The sequence below is a fragment of the Chaetura pelagica genome, unplaced genomic scaffold, assembly GCF_000747805.2.
Source record: "Chaetura pelagica isolate M959 unplaced genomic scaffold, ChaPel_1.0 scaffold66, whole genome shotgun sequence".
Lineage (NCBI taxonomy): Eukaryota > Metazoa > Chordata > Aves > Apodiformes > Apodidae > Chaetura > Chaetura pelagica.
This window is the reverse complement of record NW_009953811.1, coordinates 2,465,324-2,487,043: the sequence shown is the minus strand read 5'-3', so window position 1 is coordinate 2,487,043 and position 21,720 is coordinate 2,465,324. Positions and strand designations below refer to the sequence as shown.

Here is a 21,720-nt window from a genome sequence, read left to right as displayed (position 1 = left end):
TGGATTTATTTATTTATTTATTTATCAAAAAATACTATTTTATTGAACTTGAAGCTCTGCAACACTATGTGACAATTAAAAAAATTTAATGTTTTTTTAAGTTTGTTGGTGAAGGCAGGCCAGTTTTTTTCTGCCCAGTGAGGTCTGTGTTTTATTCCCTACAAAATTGAGAAAGGATAAAACTTCTGTATAAAACAGTATTTGTTGGATTTTTTTTAAACAACTCTGTTTTTAAAATTCCTGTTATTTTAAAATTGTTTCCTTGTCTTTTTGTTTGGAAGAAAATGCCATGTTTGAATGGTAGATTGCTTTGAAGAAGGAGACTAGTTAGTTCAGTTTTTAACTTAAGGCCCACCTCCACCAAATAACTCATTGTGACTCATTCTAGCTCATTATCTAGTAGGTTTTTCAGTTAGGACTATGACTACATGTCCTGATGTACCAGGATGAATACTCAATCCATGGGGTATGCCTCTGACAGTACTATTCTCTTCCACCACTATCTGTACATCCTTGGCTTGAAATGAGATCGTCTTTATCAGAAATAAGCTAAAATTTGGTAATGTATGTAGATGGACATTAGCATAGAAACTGCTTGTTTGCAAGGGTTCCAGAGGACAGAAGATGTGAAAGAAGCTTTTAGTGAAATGACGACAGGGTCCTTTAAAGTGATGGACATGATTTATGGAAACAGATATCCAAAGACTTACTCTGTAGTCACTGGATGTCACATAAAATATGGGGAGAAAGGCCAGCCAAATGATGCACGTTGTGTACATTGTGAAACCGATAAACTTGGCTTCATTGAAGTTCTCTGGACATTTCCTTGTTTTGAAGGCATAGACAGTGCATAAGACTACGAGGATTACATCATATGTTAAGGAGATTAACATACTGGAATCTTTGACATTGCATTTTAATATGACAGTCTCTCTCTTCTCAGGAAGAGTGTACCTCCTGGTGCCAGGGGCCTCCAAGATAAGCCACACGGACACCACCACAATCTGTACCAAAATGAGACTCAGGCAGATGAACACCTGAGAGCTGGGGCTGATGAATTTAGGCCTTTGAGCACCGTTCTTTACACCATCAAATATTCTGGCTATGCAGTTTGTTTTTGTCAGAAGGGCAGAGTAGCAGACAGCAAAGGAACTTCCTAGTCCCAAACGACGGAGGGTGCAGATAGCTGGAGAAGGCTTGGCTATGAAGAAGAAAGTCATGCTGTAAGACAGGAAGACCCCAAAGAGCAATATGTAGCACAGTTCACGGCCAGAAGCTTTGACCAGGGGGGTATTGTTGTGCTTGATGAACACTCCAATGACCATAAAAGTACAAATAAAGCCCAGACATGCAATGGTAACGGGACCTATTGCCCAAGCATCTTCCCATTTGATGTAGTCTTCTGGTAGGTCATAACAGCCAGTCAGGTCAGCCGTGGGCCATTTTCCAGGCCCACAGTCTGCGCAGGTAAATTCATCAGCAAGGTACTCATAGGTTTCACAGGGAATACAAATCCAACAGCAGACATCTCCTGGTTGCATATTCTTCATCTCATTAGGAGCACAGGGGTCGCTGCACTGAGAGACGGGAACAGAACTCCTGGACCAGTGGATAGAGTCTACCTCAAGTGACAAGGTTTCTGCCCACTGACCAACCTTCACATAGGAGTATCTGTCTCCAGTGTACTGGAAGTTGAACACGTTGTATCGCCCTATCCCATCTCCATAGGCATCAAATTTGACCATACTGTCTGCAGCACTGGGAGGGTTTAATGGAGCTGTGGGAAAAAAAAAAAAAAGCAAGACAGAATGTTATTATCAAAACAGCAGATGATATTTTTCACCCTTTTGGCAAGCACAGATGCCTGACTGCTTATACAAAGCAATTCAAGTACCACCAGGTAATCTGAGAGGTCTGTCTCTGTTTTATTTTTTAACTGTTTTTGCCTTGTTTGAACATGGAAGAATAATTCAGATGATGGAACTTGATTTCATTTTACTGTGTGAGAAATGTTTGTGAGTATGGAGAGTTATGTTAGGCTCCCAAAGTCCTCACCTTTTCTGCCTCGGGAGAAAAATGAATTCTTCCATTATTTCCCCCAGTATGCCCAATTGCTACCTTCCACATTTTCTCTTGAAAGGAAGAGGTCTGCTTCTACCTGAGACTCAGCATTATTTGGTGAAATTCAGCTGCTATGATGTAAGGAAATCATAATGGTCAGATCAATAAACATCTGTTTTGACACCAGCATTTTGAAAGTCATCAACAATTTCTTACTGTGTCTTTTTCACTTCTCTCTGTTGTAGGATGCTTTGAATCCCTACTGTTTTGCCTCAGTTTAACCAGTTTCTGAGATTTTTTGTCTCATCTGAAGTTCCCAGCATGTGCTGCTTTGTTCCTGTATCTTGCTTGGGGAACAGATAAAAAAACTACAAACTGGATCTGTGACCTTTTGTGAAATCAATATTTTAACACTTCCAACTGGTAAGTTCTGGAGAGGTTTTCTTTTTTTTCCTCCACCTGAGGCTCATGCAAGGAATGAAGAAATATTTAAAATACAGGAGGAAATTTCACTTACCATGTGATTAATTGGTCATTTGATGCAGCATCAAAGTGGAATATCTTTATAGGCAGGAAGCAAAAGGGATATTTTTGCCATTTATGAGCAATAGAGGTGATTTCATTCCTCAGTTTCTTTGGTTACACAAGTGGTTCCACTGTCATTGCTGGAATAAATCTTTTTCCTTGCATTTGTGCCCATGCTGTGCTTGAGCACGAGCAATATCATATGAGGATGTAATAACTTCCTTCACTTCACTCCACATATTTTGGATTTCTTGCAGTAGATTTATTTTGCTTCTATAAAGCACTGAGACCAGATTCTTTCACTGATATTCCTGCAGGGTGTTACTTTGTTTTTCAGCCCTCCCATTAAGGTCAGTAAAAAAAAAAAGGACAATGGTTTTTGGCACAAAAGCCCTGATTGAAGGATTGATGCATAACCTGCATCTCCCCAGGTGCTGGACTTGGAGTGCATTTCTTTCCACTCTTTCTTCTTATCTTAAGGCAAGGCTGGAAGATAACTTATGACCAGCTCTAGTCTCTGCTGGGTTTGAGCCAAGACTCTGCCTGTTCTCATCCCTGCAGACTCCTGCTCTGTACCAACTCACCTGTGTCAATTACAGTGGTGGACAGGCTTGATCTGCAGGGTTATAGACTTGGTCTGAGCAACCCAGGAATGTGTAAGAGGATTATTTATTCTTTTTTTTTAATTATTTTTTTTTTCCCCACTGGTGACGTCCAGTTGTACCACTTCTCAGCCCAACAAGACCTTTCAGTCTACAAACATTAAGGACAGCATAATACTCCCCCAGATGGTCAGTCCTCCTGGAAATAACATGCTCTAAAATAAACAGATAGCTAAATTCAAAATACAGGTCAACAAGAAAAATATTAAGCAGTTTCCCTTCCTCTACTTCTACCTCCTCAGACACAGCCATGCGAGATCTCTTATCCAGGAGCAGCCTTAAAGGGAAATTATAATGCATCACTTAACAACTCTTCAATTATATGTTGTCACTGCCAGTGCCTTATTTCATTATTCATAACACTTACATAGATTGTAGAAGCTGTTAACACAGCAGTCCAGTTTTAAGAGCCAATTTATTCACTTCAGTGTTTTACAGGCCAGGACAGGTGTTCCAAGAGCCTGTGACTTCTGCTGGCACCAGGGGAGCCACAGGTAAGCAAAACAACCTGCAAACTTGTTGCATGATTTATCTTCTGTCAATTGCAGAGCTTCCTGTGCACAAGTACCCTGGTGCAGGTTACCTGAGGGTCAGAGGTATCAGCACTTCTCACAGAATCCCCCCTGTGTAACATGCTTAATAATTTAATAATTTCTTAGTTGTCATTTAAATAGAGCAAAGTATTTGCTTTAGACTTTGCAGGTATGGACAGAAGGCAAAGCAGGTTATCCCATGTGTAGTTAGCTTGAAGCTCAAGTGTATGTTGCTTTCCGTGAGGCTGTTCCCATGCTACAAATATGAAGTAAAGTTTTTTGTAGGACAGTATGTTTTAGGTCAACCACAGCTCATAGCTGGAAATGTTGGTTGTTTGTGGCTGCTGATAGAGGAAAATAAATCACAATGTGTCAGATGGAGAGGATGAAGTAATTTAACCAAACAGTGATGTATTAATAGTATGGTGAGCCAAAGCCTACAAATGAGCCCACAGGGTGGCAGCAATTAATATATCTACTGATTATGTATAAAATCACTCAGGCATTTTAACTGATATTTATCAAGATATTCCAGGTCCTGTAGAACCAGTTCTGAAATGTCAGGTTTTCAGAAAATATGGTCCAATAGTAATAATAATAAAAATAAGATGCTTATAGGCATGAATGTAATAACCCACAAAGACAGGACTTTCTGTCCTAGAGTACGAAGTATATTTTTTTGTGCACTGATAGACGATTTTCCCAGATATAAAGTCAGGCCATGTCACAAGTCACTCTGAGAAGTTTCTTCTAGCTAAATTTTAGTTTTACTAAAATTAGTAATTTAGTTTTACTAAACCTACAATCTTTATAACATATATCTAGCAGGTCTTTTTCAGAGTTGCATCTAAGCTGTTTTTAATTCATCCTTTGGGAGATGACAGATAAAACTCTGAGTCTACCAATGCTGTTAGCTAAAAGGATATCTGAAAGACAATACAAACTTTGTCTCCTTTGAGCAATATCTTTGAATCTTCTCTTCCCCTTGAAGTCCACCAGATGAATTACTTTTACGCAAAGCAATTATCCAAGATAAATGTTATAAAAGAAGATATCAAGGAAAAGAAAGGATAATGAAAAGAGACTCAAAGATGAACCAGTGATGCTTTGTGCTCCAGCTTGCAGCAGCTCAGAAATGAAGATGCAACAGCAGTGACAGTTGTGAGAACAGGAGAAGCACTCAGGTGCACAATGTGCAGCAGACTGGAGAGGATGCCATTGTGCGAGTGGAGGACAAATTCCTTCAGCTTCAGATAAGAGAGGACAGGCTGGGTAGTTCTACAAGTGTTTCAGTAGCAGATATGGACAAGAATATAGAACAACGTAGCTTTTATACAGTGAGTAGTATAATTTTGTTTCTCTCTTCCTACAGTGTGATCAGCTTTTAAAAAAAAAAGATCACATAACTTTCTAGTATGTCCTTATGTACAATTAGAAGCAGGTGAGTTCCTTTCATTTGGAAATTTTTATTATTTTTGGTATAAAAAATATATGTACAGCTCTTGATGACATGAAAGAATTCAGAAAAAAAATTCAGAATCTGATTAATTCTCCTGTTGGTCAAAACTACCATTTTAAGGGGTGGTGTGGGAAATATTTTTTAAAATTACTTCTGATTCCACACATTGTCTCAGTTGAATGAAAGTCCTCCTGGATTTTTAAGCAGGCATGAGTAGATGAAGAAAACAAAGAAGTTTGATTCCTAATTAGGCATAAGGAAACTTTTAAGAGACAAAGCACCCTAGGAAAATATGAGTGTCATCTTAACTGGCTTGGAATCAGTTGAGTTTTGCTTGCCAGTAACATCTCTGGGCCAGGGAGGATATTTTGCATACAGAGTCTTGCACGTGTCTGGCACAGAGCTGAGTGTATAGATGTTGTCTTATAGAAAACATCATCTGCAACACTTCCTGGTAGGAATGATGACAGGTATGTCTACATCTGAGAACACCCTTCATCTCCAATAAAACACGCATCTGCTCTTTGCTTTCAGTGTGTATTCTTTCAAAACAAGGCACAGATCAGAGGCACAGCTCACTAGCTGGGAGGCAATGCATTAATAACAAGGCTTGATGAAAGCTCTGCAGTTTTTCAGCTCGGCAGTTTGCAAAGCTGTGGGATTTCATGCGGTTCAGAAAGAAATGTATAAAGGACTATTGTGTGCACCAAAGGCACCTTCTTCGGCAGCTTGTTGGCCCCAAAGACTTTCAGCCAATAGACTATAAGGACATCATGATTAAAAAGAAATGCAAATGTAAAGAGGGAACAGACTGGAATTTCTGAAAAGTTGAGTAAAACCTCTTTAGTCTCACTAGATGGTGCTGCAAAAACTCTGAACTTCTGATTTAAAACTGAAAAACAAGGCATTTGTTTATGTAACAGAAAAATATAGTTTTTTTAAACGCCCCCTACTCCTTCCTGTTACATATCCTAAGCAATGTCTTATTAAAGCTCTGCAAGAAAGAGCTTTGATAATAATAAAACAACAGGATATGGCGTGTTTGTCCAACAGGCTCATCTGCATGATATAATGTCTTATCTTGAAAAGTACCAAAAAAGACATTGGCATTGAACATATTGAACACTGAACATTACACAGCTTCCCTGGGCAAACTGTTCCAGTGTCTCACCACCCTCATTGTGAAGAATTTCTTCCTAAACAACTAATATAAATCTACCCCTTTTTAGTCTGAAGCTGTTACCCCTCATACTCTCAAGCATGCCCTTGTAAAACTTGTAACAAGTCCCTCCCCAGCTTTCCTGTAGCCCTTTCAGGTACTGAAAGGCTGCTATAAGGTCTCCCCAGAGCCTTCTCTTCTCCAGGCTGACCAGCCCCAAATCTCTCAGTCATTTCCCATACAAGAGGTTCTCCAACTCTCTGAACATTTTGTGTGACCCTTGATCATATGTATGGTCTTTAGGACTTGGGGAGAATGAAGTAAATGCCAAGGTAGAACCCTTCATCCAGGAAGTTATGAAATCAGACATATTTTTAAGGAAATTTAAGGAATTGAAAAAGATATTTTCTGATTTCTTAAGGGATTTAGATTTTGAGACAGGGAAAGCAGGAAACATAAATGTTTTGCAGTAATTATATTTATCCTTAAAAAGACAAGGCATATTCTTTGAAATTAAGAACACTTGAAGTTTTCTAGTTTTTGTGAATCCAATTTTAAAATAAATCAAACATTCCTGTAAAAGCATCCAAGGTGTTGGTCATTTTTTTAAGAAATCTGCTAAGTTGATAATTGATATGAATGATTTGTGAGATTTGAACATAGCAATGCCTTTCAATAGATATCACTGTTTTAATTTAAGTTTATCCACTTTAGGAAATAGCTGGCACAAGAGGCAAAATGTGTGTTAGGTTATTTATACTGGCAATCAACTTGCAATTACAAAGGAAATTAAACCATGACTTTAAACTCCCTAACTCCTCCCTCAGGCCAACCAGTTATTTTGTAAACAGAAGCAAGGGGAGCTCAATTCAATTATAAAGAATGATGGTCACTGTTAGGGTGACAACACAGGAACAGGGGAGCTTGAACTGTAAAGTCTGGGCTGGCCTTTGGTATCCCTTGAAGTGTTCTGGTCTGAGGAAAAAAAATGAGTCGACTGGTGAGTTATCTGAGAGTTGCTGAACATTCACTGGAGATTTTGTGGGGGACTTTCTTCCAGTCCCAGGGTTATGAGCTCCCCATATCTACTTTGGTCTTCTGCATGAGGAACACTCTCATTTAGCCTCAGTGCTGGGAACTGGTGTGGTGCTGTACCCCTCTTTTCTCAGTGCATCTGGGGTGAAGATAAAGGAGGTTGAAACTGTGCTTTTATTTTCCTAGAATTAACATTTGGACTAATTGAGCAATTCAGTTATTTCACAAAATCATGAACCTTTCTCTTTTTGGGGGCACTATTCCATGATGTGCTAATTCCATGCCCAGATTGCATTTAGTAGCTGATGGCTAAGGAAGTGTTGAATACCTAACCCTACTTTTTTTGTCCTCCTTTGTCAGCCTGGAGGAAATATGAATAGATTCAGTTAATATGATATTAAAGGAAGTTGGTTAAAAACTTTCCCCCTCTGTGGGGACTTGAGGATTAGAGAGGTGTTTCCAGAGAGTGCTCTGAATAATTTAGTTAGATAGATTGTCCTTAGAGATCAAAACCAAATGAACCTTGAAATACACCCTCTGGCTGTTATTTCCTAATTGACTTGATATGTAGACACTCCCAAATAGGTTAGGCTGATGTAGATTTGATTACTTATAATGCAATACTATTATTTAGGAGTAGTAATACTGTAGTTGTGATGATCATAAGAAAGGCAGTATTTTTTATTAGACAAGTCAATAGGTGGAAGAAGTGCACAAGCTTTCAGGCAGAAGTTCACTTCATTAGGTCATCTGGAAAATGACTCAATATATATGACTTTAAATTATTTTGAAGGAACAGCTCTGCTTGAAGTTCAGTATACCAGGTTTTTATTTCCTCCTGGAAACACAATTTCACTTTGCAAACAGCTTCATTACTATCCATTTGCAGAGTGATTGTTGAGAGTTTTTTCTTTCCTTCTTTAAAAGCATATAGTTTAGAAACACAAGGTCTGATCAAGATGCAAGACAAAATATGGCAAAGAGCTATTATGCCTAAAGCTTCTTTGTTTTTTCCAGATACGTGGGCAGTCTAATAAAGGTATTGCCTCTTCCTATGAATCTTATGATTCTATGCTGTTATTTTTGTTAAGGAGCTACTGAAAACTCTCAGCAATCACCCTACAAATTGCTAATAATGAGGTAGTTTGCAAAATGAAATTGCATTTCCAGTAGGAAAATATAAATAGTGAATTCAAAGGAAAGCATTTTTTTCCAAATAACTGAACCTCAATGTATTGAACATTTTGTGGGGTAAAAAAGGAGTTGTAGGATGCTTCAGACCTGGAAAAAAGAAACAATGCTACAGTGAAACACACAGAGAAACCTTTATGCTCAGACATATTGTATGGCTCAGTTATAGTGTTTGGGACATCTGGCATAACCGTGGTGGAAGACAAAGAAGAGTTGGGGTTCAGGTTGAAATGTTAATGTTTCATATATCCTATGGTGCCAGATTCTGGAGTGGTTCAGTTTTCTGTGTGAATATAATATGTGCATGAAAAAAGTGGCCTGTATTTCTTTAAGCTAAACTTAATTGGAGTGTCTGTATTGGGAATGAAGTTTTCTTACAGAGATCCTATAGTCAGTTGAGAGAAACAGGCACCTCCAAATATGGGTTCTGGCTAAACTGAGTTGCCATCAGGAAGGTGGGTAGCTTCCTCCATCAGCAGTTCTCCAGTTGTTAGGCTACAAAGCAGGTTGTGTCAAAGAAGATAAGAAACCTGGCTGGCTTGAACTTTGACCATTGATGGAGAAATCATCAAACTAAAGCTTCAAGCAAGGCTCACCACACACATTGTATGTGACTCATCTCCTTTTTTTAAAGGTTTGAGTTTGGATTTTCTTTTTACTCATTTTAATATTCTAAAGAGGTGGCTAAAAAGTGCACATCTACTAAAATGACAGGTTAAGTCAGTAAATAGAGTATTATCTCATGACTGACCCAAGGCTGTGTCAGCCAATGGAGAGGTGAAGCTGGGCTACTTGCAACAATGAATTTCAGCAAAACCATAGTGAGATAAAGGACAACAACTCCTGGCTTTTAAGGTTATTCATGCATATCATATACCAGTTCCACAGGTAGCACATCTCTCCCAACATGATCAGTGTTCATTGACATGCATTACCCTACAATGTGCAAGCTGCATGTCGTATTAATTCTTGCAAATTCTTCTGCTCTCAGGAAGAAAAGATAAAGCTGAGAGCACAGAATTATTCTTGCTAATGTTTTGCTCCACTGAATCAGTTCAGCAACAGCAACAGCAATCACTGGACTCAGCAATCAGGGGAAAATGTACAGAGAAAATGTTGATTTATTTGCCTGTTTAATGGTGGAAGCAGAGACACATAGATAGGCTTAGACTGATAAAGTGTTTCAGAGATCTAGAAGGGACATTACCAGCACTACCTCAAACCTTATGTGACTTGAGATATTTTCTTCTCTAAAGAGCCTTTAAAGAGTATTTTAAAAAATTCTCTCGCTGAACCATTAGCTATTTATTCCAATAGATGTACAAATGTAATAGAGGAAGTTTAACAGACTTTTTCAGTACATTTTGGTAATGTCCCTATAGCAGCTTCATATAGTGCCTTATTTGCCACTGTCTAGTGATGATCTGCACATGCACAGTGGGCCAATCTCCAGTATCAAGCTGGCATCAAGATCTTGGTGCAGTGATCATCTGCCCCATTCATCAGGGCCACAGGTAAATGATATTAAAAAACTCTACTTCTGAAGAAATTATTGGTAAAATTTATTTATGGGGCACAGGGTGTAAAGTGATTTATGTCAAGGGAAGTAACAAGAGCACAATTTTCTCTTGTTGCAGTCAACCATGTCATTGCTGCATAGACTAGAAGAGTCCAGCAAACCCACTCTACATATTTCTGCATACATTCAAGCATTTTCTAGTGTTTTGTAGCAAGTTTAAGACCTACTACAAAAGATAAAGAGACACGGAGAATGCTCCCACAGGAAGAGAGGGGAAGAGTTCTGTAGTAGAAGCACAGGAAGATGCTTGAGGCTCCAGAACTACATACAAACAGTCAGCTACTGATCACTTAAGAAATCCAACCTTGGCAACAGTGTTGGGATGTTTTTTAGGGCACAATCAATAGAAAGAATGGCACGTATACAGCATATGCAAACCATGCTGTGTATGGTGAAAAGATAAAAGAGAGAACAAGAAGCTACAAGAACATCATCAGCCTCTGTGAGAAAAAGAACAAAGAGAAAACTGAGAGAAGAATCACTCTGGGATTGTCTCTTGGTTGTGGATGCTGCAACTCAACAGTGCTGCTACGTAAACACCAGGAGGTTCTTCCTCCCCTTTGGCAGAAAGAGATTGCTGCTTTTTGATTGGTTGTTCAATGTTAAAAATGCAAACTCCAGAAAAATACCTCAGGCAACATATTTTGCTGCAGAACTCAGTTAAGTAAATTTGAATTTCAAAGAATGGGGAGGTCCCCTATGAGTGTGTGTGTGAGTGTCTTCTGATCCAAACCTCCCATATAACAGTGTGGTTGATACTGAGTCAAAGTGGTGTCAGATGCAACCATTGGGAATTGCAGTCCACCCTGAAAGGCCATATGTGCTCAGCTACAGTTACACGGGACTTCTGTGTCACATATATTCTGTGTGAGGACTTTGTTCAAGGCTGTGTTTTGCTCAGCTTTCTTACACTGTTTCCCTGTCTCCACTGAGCACAGTGCAATTCCTCCTCTGGCTAAAACAACAGTGTTTTCTTAGCTGAGCCTCATATTTCAACTGCAGAAGTAAATATTTCATGCACACAAAGGAACTGCTGCATTAGCTTATTCTGTTGTCCATCAAATCGTCTGGAATCCATATGTAGCAGCAGGCAAATAATGTACTGCATGAGACCCATGTTGAATTGAGGAGCAATTGCACATACATTTTTGGAAAGTGAGTATCTCTCAGCCTTCAAATGCGCTCTTGAATTTCCTCTGTAGGAGAAGTGCTAGAAGTAAATGTGCCATTAGTCTAGAAGAGATGAGATTATTCACATCTTTGCAAGTAGAAAGATGGGCTTGTAACAAGAAAAGCAAAACTGTAGGAGACGACAAGAGGATGCAAGACTGAGGGGGCAGGGGCTTTCAGACTGTGAGGTACATAAACCTCTGCTTTCTATTTACTCGGTGGTTTCAACCACCATTTTTATCACCACTCCTTTTAGCTCTGTGCTCTTCTTTCTATGCACTAAGGAGAGAGTGAATTTTGGTATGGAGACCCTACAAGACAACTTTATGGTCTTTTTAACTATTTTATTATTTACGTGACTCAAGCCTGAGGACTAATATTTGGAGATAATGTTGTCTCTGGCTTAGTGCTGAAGCCTTTCTTTACATCCCAATAGTGAGCAACTGAGATGATATTGTGTTCTGGTTTGATGGGTTTTTTGATAGCCAGGGAAGGGCCCCAGGAGTGGCTCCGATAAGAATCTGAGAAGCTCCCCCTGCTCCAAACCCAGCCAAAGAGCCATTAGAGGGACAATAGATGATCCTCTGTCATTAACATACTAAAGAACTGAAACGAGACCTGAGCAGAGCCAGCACTTAAAGAAAAGGAGAAGAGCTGAGCTGGGGAAGGAGAGCAGTGCTGGTGGTTGGTGAGGAAGAAGGGAAAGAAGGTGCTCGAGCAGAAGTTTCCCTGCAACCCATGGTGAGATGGCAGCTGTCCCCCTGCACTCATGGAGGAATGTGGTGGAACATTCTCTGAAGGTGCCAGGAGGGGTGACCTTGGCCAGTGGACTTGGATTTTGTGGCCAGAGGCTGCCAGTGGACTCTGATTGCAGAGCTTTGGAAGACCCCAGTGCCAGGGGAGTTTGTTCCCGAAGCAGCCTGTGACTCTGTGGGAAGGTCAGGCTGGAGCAGCTCTGGACCTGGTGGGAAGGACTCCTGAAGGAGAGGTTCGTGGAGGACTCTCTCCTATGGGAGGGACCCCGTGGGGAAGCAGGGAGGGACTGTAAGGAATCCTTCTTCCTGAGGAGGAAGGAGCAGCAGGAACCAGCAGCCTGTGAACTGACTCTAAACCCCATCCCCATCCCCCTGTGCCGCTGGGGGGAAGGAGGGAGAGAAACCAGGACAAAGTGATTTGGTCTGGGGAAGAAGGGAGGGGTGGGGTAACATATGCAAGCCCTGCTTTTTGTGTTGTCTGTGTCCTGTATGTGTGATTGGTGTGAAATTAAAATATTATTTTTTCCCCAAATTGAGTCTGTTTTGCCTGAGACCTTAATTGGTGAAGATCCCTCCTTGTCCTTTGACTCAACCCATAAGCTTTGTCCTCCTCATCCCAGTGTGTGTGTGTGCGTGTGTGTGTGTGTGTAAATTGAGTGAGTGGCCATGGGGCTGTTTCCTTGTCATCCTGTTGGGCCCAAACCATGACATGTTGACATATTGCTCCATGGCAGGAGCAAACAGTGAGAAAGCAAATCAAAGGACCACTCCTGTGTCTGAGCATGGATTTTGTGGACATTTTTAATGAGAAGAGACTTTGTTTCTGATACCCCTTTGAATAAATATGTGTGTTCATTCCCCTGCCTTGAACAATTTTAGTATTCTTTGTGTTCACTGGTTATATACACAGACAAAATACACTTAAGTGGCAGGAAGAAGGAAACAAAAGGAAATGACTCACCCAGATAACAGCAATGAAATATCTTTCTACATTATATTCTGTATCTGCTAACAAAATAGCCATAAATATTGCAGTGATGCCAAAGTACATAATCTGTGAGATGCTTTTAGAGTTGTTTAGAAACATGGCTCTAACAAATGGGGAAATGAAAGAAAGTCACCCTTCAACACCTTTGTCTGCCAGGTCCATCCACTTTGCATTTGATGCATATTGTGCATAAGGTCTGTTTGTGAAGACTACTGATACATAAAAGGAGTTTTTCCTCTGTCAAAATGCAGAGCCAGTTGTTTCTTAATTTTTTGTTTTAATTAAAATACTAAGACTTGCATGAATAAGAAAGGTGCCTTTGTGATAGAGTCTGAAAATCCTTTCAGTCATTACTTTGAAATTCTTACACTAAGTACTTCTCATTCATGAGACCATTTACACAGAGGTGAATATCTGGGAAAATATGTTTGTTAGTGCAAAAATTTACAGAAGGGATATTTTGAGGTTTGGCTGAGTTCCTTTCTCCTTTTGACAGAAGGAAACCTGACTTTCACTGAGCTGGTTCTTTCTGCACTGGGAGTCAAAAATGAGTAGAGACAAGTTTGAAGGGACTAGCTCAGGCTTCTCAGAAAACTAAAATAGATTCACATGCTCATCTGGGTTCAGTTTAACGAGTACAAGTACAGCAGTCAGTTTGTGGCTGGTTTGCCTGGGAATATGCCACGTGAAGGTGATGTAGGATTCAGCTCAAGATCGATGTCTAGGTTGCAGCACCAGGCTGGGCTGAAGTCTAGTGTCATGTTAATCCAGCTTTACTGGTTTGGTATCAGATCCCGTTTAGTCAGAGTTAGCCTGGAAATATCTCTGCACTGTGCTCTATTGGGTGAAGTAAACATGCCTCCCAGGAATGTGGTGATAAGAAGGACGTTTCAGGAGAAAAGAGACTTTTTTACAGACTATGTTTTCAGTTCTGCCTTTCTAGTTTAATTTTTAGCTGACAACAAAAAATAGAGGTTTGGCAAAAAAAAAAAAAAAATAGTGTGGTGTTTAGTATCTTTGGAATTAGACATCTGCATTTATCTGATTTTCTGTTGTTTCCTTCATCACCTTTTGAAAACCATTTTCCTGGGGACTCACTGGAAGTCCAGGATACATTTGGATTACTAAAAAAAGTAATTTATTTCCTCAGTGTGTCACACATACTCAGTGTGTCCCTACGCAATCTCCTTCGTATGTCCTCGTCATCATTAACATTGCCATGGTCATGTTCTAAGCACGACCTCTGTCCCTTTCAGCCCCTCAAATGGCACCTCAGAAGGCAAGTGAGACTAACAGATAACTTCTGGAAGTGCTAGAGTGCTCTAGGAGGTAACAGAGCAGAATCTGGTCCTTTCATTGGCTTTTCAGAGCCAAATTAGATGCTAACATGTAAGGGGTAGGAATACTTGACCAAGCTCTTTTCTCACATAACTTGTTCTTCAAGTCCATAAGGAGAAAAAAATCAGACTTGGCATCTTTTCAGTTCCATGTGGCTATAGTCCCATGGCATGTCCTGAGTTGTTGTCCTGTTGTAGAAACCAGTGGGATTGGAAAGGTGAGTGTGCATGGCTGGGAGAGGAAAAGGCTGTGCAAGCCTCCCTACTCCTCTGAGCACTTTGACTGTGCAGACCCTCAGTGTTTGGAATCTACATGAAATTTGCCAGAGAAACAAAGGATGAAATAATAGCTATTATAAAACAAGCAGCAGGCTAACACAGAAGTCTGAGATTTAGAGAAATTAGGTTACCAAACCTTCTGTCTCTCAAATATGCAATCGGATAGAAAATCATTGCTCAGTTTTTCAGTTACGTGTTTCTCTGTAAACACAGGGTGTCTAATCTCATCCTCACAGGCACTGTGCAATCTAGAGATTTATAAGATGCCTGAAGGCCACATTATTAATACGACCAAAGCAGCAGACTAGAAGTTATATACAAGGCACAGACTACATAGTTCATAGTTTCATAGTTCAGCTGGAATGGTGGGTCATATTTAAGTAGATGAAACTAAGATGGAGAGCTATTTGCTTATTTTAGGGATGTTGAAGCACCTTCACCTAAATATGCTGCTGTTACAATTATGAGGTCATTGCTAGCCTGTGGTTACTTCAAACTTTCCAGGAACTCAGCTGGGTAGTGGCCAAAGGCAACATACTTCCAGTCTTTCTGAGGACTGAAGACAAGTTGTTGCCGCTCAGTGTTTTGCTAATGCTGCATTTCCCATTGTCCTGGTTTGAGCCAGGATGAAGCCAATTTTTCTTTTTAGAAAAACTAGCTTCATCCTGGCTCAAACCAGGACACCCATCTTTTTGTCTATGGGAGATAAGTGCCCAGGTCAAGCAGGAGAGTGGTGGCAGCAGGCAGAAGTACCTTGTGTCTGAGTTATTTGGGAAGCAATGGTCCAACACACCTTGGCCTCTGCCATTGGAGCTTATCTCAAGAGGTAAGAACACAGTTTAACCTCTGCTCTTGCTCATTCAGGCCTATTGGTGTTAATTAATACTAAAAGAAAGCATGAAAAAGCAGCATTTTCTGATGGTCTCCAGCTAGATATCAGACACCATTAGCAGGCAGGTCACTGACCTGCCACAATGGTAAGAGAAATTTTAATTTGGAAGTTGTGCCCTAGAGACGACAATGTCTGTATCTTGCTGCCAGCACAGGTATCCAGCTTACATGTTGCAGTTTGTGATACACAATGCATCTAGGGAGCAGATCATACTGTTTGCCAGCATGATGCCTCAAACTTAAACAATTTCAGCCATTTTATGTTTGCAAAGCCCTGAGTAAGTTGGTCTGATCTTGCAGCTGACCCTGCTTTCAGCAGGTTTGACTAGAGACCTCCTGAGGGCCCTTCCAACCTGATTTATTCTTCAACTGTCTGATTCTGTATATTTTGAAAGTTTAGTATACACAATTAAATATATATGTATAAAATAGATATGTATAGAAATAAAATACATAAATATATGAATATACATGCATATTAAAAGCTTCAGCAGAGGTTTCTAACCAGAAACCTCCCAGAGGTTTAAATTTACCCAAAGGAAAGGAACTGTAGATCCCCATCAGCAGTTAGGTCTGCAAAGAGGCAGCTGGAGGAAGGAGAAAATAGAGGGGTCATGAGGAAAACCAGGCTTTCAAAATCTTGCTACAGCTCTGTGTGTGTGTGTGCACCACTGATGTAGGTCTAATATAGAGAGAAATATGTGAAAATACTGCGCAGGTTCAATTGTTCCTCTGCTCTGAAATAGCAAGTCTCAAGTGTGCTTTCAGAGACTGGCTCTTAGCTGCTTTCAATGTTTTAAATTCTATGACACGTTTGTGGTCCCAGGAAAAAGGCATTAATTTTTCCTATAAATCCTAGACATCTTTTTTTCATGTATATTTTTAATGAACATCTTGAGGAATTTTCTCTGTGTTTTCCTTGGTTTCACTGGCCACAACTCAATCATGAATTACACTTTTAAGACTGCTATGATTAACGAGATATTAGATGCCTTCTGCCCATAAAGGCTTTACTTTCAGCTGAAAATGATGCTCTGGTTTATTTTACAAATAAGCAACACAAGGGAGGCTAGGAGGACCTTCCAGCTGACTGACTGAGTGCTGGAAGTGAAAGGGATCTGATCTGATGACCCTGCCACTTTATCCCAAGGGATGGACACCCTTTCACTGTCGTGGCATGTGTCAAATGTTGTGAGGCCTGCCATAGCAGCTGTGGGAAGTGATAACGCTGCTTTTCTGTTTCATCCCAGTGGCTTAAAGGATCTAAAACTGTTATCAGAGCTGGTTGCTGCACTGGCCCTTCCATCTCCCAAAAGAAGGGAAGCTTCTGGATATGTGGAGCTCTGACTTGGTTGGGGTTTCTCCCTAGACTCAGCCCTGCAGAGAGTCTCCTTCACATACTGCCCACCACCAAGCAATGGCTGGGTGCTGCCAATGAGTTGAGTTTACTCTGTGTACTCTCCCATGTAGCCCTTTGCTTTTGTACAGCACTTGTTTGTTGTTCTGATAATACAAGCTAAGAGCCTCTTGAACCAGCATCTCTTTATCATCTTCAACACATCAAGTCCTGCACTTGTGCCCTCAGGAGAGAGCGCAGAGCATGGGAAGATCAAGAAGATGAACCAGCTTATATCTCTTTGAAAAACCAAACAAGCACTGACATGGAGTAGTGTGTTTATCTAGGGGCTGGGCTTTGCATTTTCAGATGCTGCTGCTGGAGGTGGGAATGAAGCATAGGCGTCTTTTTTATTCCCTTACTGAACAGATTCAGGATATCATGACATTTGTCATATACATCTTTCTGATTTTCAAGAAAATTATGTGCTTGGTGTATCTCACAGACAATAAAGAATGAAATCTCATAGTGCCTTCGTGACACACTGCACTTCTATGGAGTTATTTCAATTTAATGAAAAGGGAGAAACAAGTAGGACCCCAGAGATGCTGATGAAATACCTGTCACAGAGCATGTCAGCGGCAGTGGCAGCATGAGAGTGCACAAATCCTGACCATTCCTCTGCTCCAACCTGCTGTTAGTTGGTTCCTGAGTATTTCCCTACAGATCCCATTATTGCTGTGCCTGAGAGTCTTGCTTCAGGCTTTCAGCTAAATGGCAAGTGAAAATCTGAGTTGTTCTGTGCTCCATCTGTAGTCAATAGTAAGAGATGTAGGGGCAAATCATGTCTCTTGTGGGCTACCTCACATGGGCTGAACCACAGCCTGTGAGTGCTGATCCCCTCCATTAACTGCAATCAGAGACACACCAAAGCTAATTCAAGTACGTGGGGTAAATGTCTAAAACTGCACAGTCCCACACCAGTCATATAAATGCACCCTATAGTTTACTGGTGTGTTTGCAATGCACCATCACCCACCCATCGTGGAAGCTGGGAGAAAAACTTCAGGGCCATATGTTGGGTTTTTTGCATAGTGAGCTACAGGTTTGTGCAGGCAGGGCTCATCTCTCTCTGCCTTTCAGCAGAGGAGCCGTTGCTTAAATATCTGTTTGTGTGTGTGCAAACACGGTTATCTGTTGTTCTGTTTCTTGTCTGATTCTTTTTAGTGGGTGTGGATCACTACCTAGGCTAAAGAAATATATAAATTCCTAGTCTGACTTCTTTGCAATGTCCCTGATGGGCTGGGAGCTTCCATGCCATCCTCTCTCTGTACAGAGGATCTGTTCTCAGATTTGAAGCTGGAAATATGCCAGCATCACTGATCAAATGTACCATGCTGCAGGGTCCTGAAATTTTGCCAACATACCCAGAGACTTTCTTTAACCAGGAAAGAGAAAAGGCAAATTCTTAGTCCCATGGAAAGCAAAGACAAGACTTGTTTGTCTGTATTAAAATTTCACACCTTTCTGAAAGAAGAGATTTGCTGATTCTCTCACTACATAAAAATCACAGATCTGCTTTCAAAAATCACTGACATTAAAACGTGGATTCACATAATGGAACAACTGATAACAAGCATGACATGAGCAAATCATGCTTTAAGTGAGGAGCAATATATACAGAGCAAAGTCATTTAATAGGAACTCAACTGTTTTTTAACATTTTAAAGTGGAAATTAAAATTAACTGAAACTAAAGCTCTCCAGAATTTGTAAGATTTCCATGTTGATTTTGAATCAAATTAATTTGATTCCAAAAAGAGGCTCCTCTTTTCAAAATTGCAAAATGACAAGTTGTCAATTTTTCTTTTCCTAGCTCCAGCAGCTTCAACTTCCAATTCATAAAAAATATAAAGGATATGTCAATCAAAAATTAAAATTATTTTCTCTAGTTGTCTCTAAATGTTTTTTTTTCTTGGAGTTTTGTTGGAAAAAAAAAAGATTGTGGTTATTTTTGCTTAATGTCTAAATGCTGAATGGATAAATGCTTGAGTGCTTAAAAAATCCCTGCATGATAGAAAAATTATTAGGAATCATCTACTGAAATGAAGATTGTCTAGTGACAGGCTAAAGCTGGCCTCATTAGGAGTTTATGTATTTAAGCCCATAAAATACCTGGAGTGTCAGAAAAAGTTTCAAAATAATTAAAGTTTAAATTACTGAACTGTCTGCTCATTTGGTTCCCATCCTCAAGAGTGTCCATGGCAGGGGCAGAAGTACAGAAGCAGCACTGCTGTCCCTTGTGATCTGTCTGCCAGGACCCAGATTCTGGGAAGTGCTGTGCTTCTAAAGCCTTTTAATTTCGACAATTGCAACACATTCAGGTTTTTCTAAAGATAAGTGTAGGCAAATGAGGAAACACTTTTGGTGGTTTAAGAACCATGTGGAGGAGGAAGAAATGTGATGGTTCTTTTCCATAGGTTTAAAGCCCAAAAAGTTGATTCCTTCTGTCTTGTGCTGTTGTCTGTAACACGTGAATAAATAAATGAAACGCAATTACAGCATAACATATGATATATATACATTTCCTGTGCATCTCCTCCTGAATCACCTCCTGGAGGATGTGTTAAGATGCAAGTGTGACCAGTTCCACTGCCGTTTCCTTTAATTTCCATAGTAAAGAAATCCAGGTATGTGGCTGGAGGAAGCCCTGACGCGCCCTAAAGAAGTCAGCAGTGTGCTGGAAGACATGGGGTACTAAGAATCTCTGTAGCATGTGCTAGGAGGGAAGTTTACACATACACAAGAAAGTGGAGTACTTGGCTACACCAGCCGTATCCCACTGGGAGTTAGAGAAGCTCTAGGGATCACACTTAATCCCCAGTCCATTAACTGTTGGCCTAGCTTAAATCCCTCTTTCCTCATAATTGATACTTCTTAACTTGTAAGATTCACATCTCAAAATCAGAAGTCAAAGTAGAAAACTAGTATGACTTATAACTTTTAAGTTTATACTGCTGGGCTCATCTACAGCCTCTTGAACATTAGATACAGATAAATCACCCATAAAGCAAAAAAGTAGATACTAAGTCACTCTCCTGAACAGAAGTCAGTTAATGGTGACAGATAAATGTTGCCATCTACAAAAAGTTTTCACCTCCAGTGTTCCCCCAGATTACCTTCTCTGTTTCTCTTCCAAATCTATCAGTCCACTGATAGCAACATGCCTTGGTCTTTGTTTCCAACATTAGACCAAATGTATAACTTATAGAATCATAGAATCATAGAATCATAGAATCTTAGGGGCTGGAAGGGACCTCGAGAGATCATCTAGTCCAACCCCCCTGCCAGAGCAGGGTCACCTAGAGTACATCACACAGGAACTCATCCAGGTGGGTTTTGAATGTCTCCAGTGAGGGAGACTCCACAACCTCCCTGGGCAGTCTGTTCCAGTGCTCTGTCACTCTTACAGTAAAAAAATTTTTTCGGATATTCACCTTGAACCTCCTATGCTCCAATTTACACCCATTACCCCTTGTCCTATCACTGGTCATCACTGAGAAAAGCCTAACTCCATCTCCCTGACACTCACCCCTTACATATTTGTAAACATTGATGAGGTCACCCCTCAGTCTCCTTTTCTCCAAGCTAAAGAGACCCAGCTCCCTCAGCCTTTCCTCATAAGGGAGATGTTCCACTCCCCTAATCATCTTCGTAGCTCTGCGCTGGACTCTTTCGAGCAGTTCCCTGTCCTTTTTGAACTGAGGGGCCCAGAACTGGACACAATACTCCAGATGTGGCCTCACCAATGCAGAATAGAGGGGGAGGAGAACCTCTCTTGACCTACTAACCACACCCTTTCTAATGCACCCCAGGATGCCATTGGCCTTCTTGGCCACAAGGGCACATTGCTGGCTCATGGTCATCCTCCTGTCTACCAGGACCCCCAGGTCTCTTTCACCTACACTACTCTCCAGCAGTTCAGCCCCCAACCTGTACTGGGACATGGTGTTGTTCTTCCCCAAATGTAAAACTCTGCACTTCCCCTTGTTGAATTTCATCATGTTTCTCCCCGCCCAACTCTCCAACCTATCTAAGTCTCTCTGAATGGCAGCACAGCCTTCTGGTGTGTCAGCCACTCCTCCCAGCTTAGTGTCATCAGCAAACTTGCTGAGGGTACATTCTATACCCTCATCCAGGTCGTTGATGAAGATGTTGAACAACACCGGTCCCAGTCAGTAGTATCTAGAGATGGTCTGAATCAAATGCTGGAAAGACCTCTGAAGGAGGGAAAAGTTCAAGATCCAATCTGACAGTTTCACATAGTTTCCAGAGTTATTTATATTGTTCCATTATTTAGGGGCTCTTTGTGGGCATGTTGTATCATACACATATTTATCCCTCAATTCCTCTTGGAGATAGTTCTCAGATAAAGCACAGCATGATGTTTCCTTTCTATCAACTCAGTCAGCTGAGAATATCAGTGTAATAATACATAGTAATACAAGATCAACCTAGATGCTTCAGCAGAAATTTAGACACATAGCAACTGGAAGATGTGATGCTCTATTCTTTCCTTGTTTCTCCTGTAGATCTATTTAGCCTTGCTGTGATGTAATATTAATAACAAGCCTAAGCTCAGCCATATGTGATGGCAAAACCAGAGATGTCATGTGCTGGGCAACAAATCCCCATGAATTGACTTATATCATTGCCAGATCATTTATTCTCTCTCCACAAACCTGCACATATTTAATCTAG

General features: G+C 40.5%; 1 protein-coding gene across 1 annotated transcript in view; it reads right to left on the bottom strand.

Moving 5' to 3' along the window:
- Nucleotides 1–21,720, bottom strand: part of GRM3 (glutamate receptor, metabotropic 3) — a 47,167-nt gene that overhangs the window by 12,258 nt on the left and 13,189 nt on the right. The window contains exon 3 of the mRNA XM_010001257.1: nucleotides 711–1,777. Within this exon, the coding sequence (XP_009999559.1) occupies nucleotides 711–1,777 (1,067 nt within the window). The remainder of the gene's footprint in view (nucleotides 1–710; nucleotides 1,778–21,720) is intronic.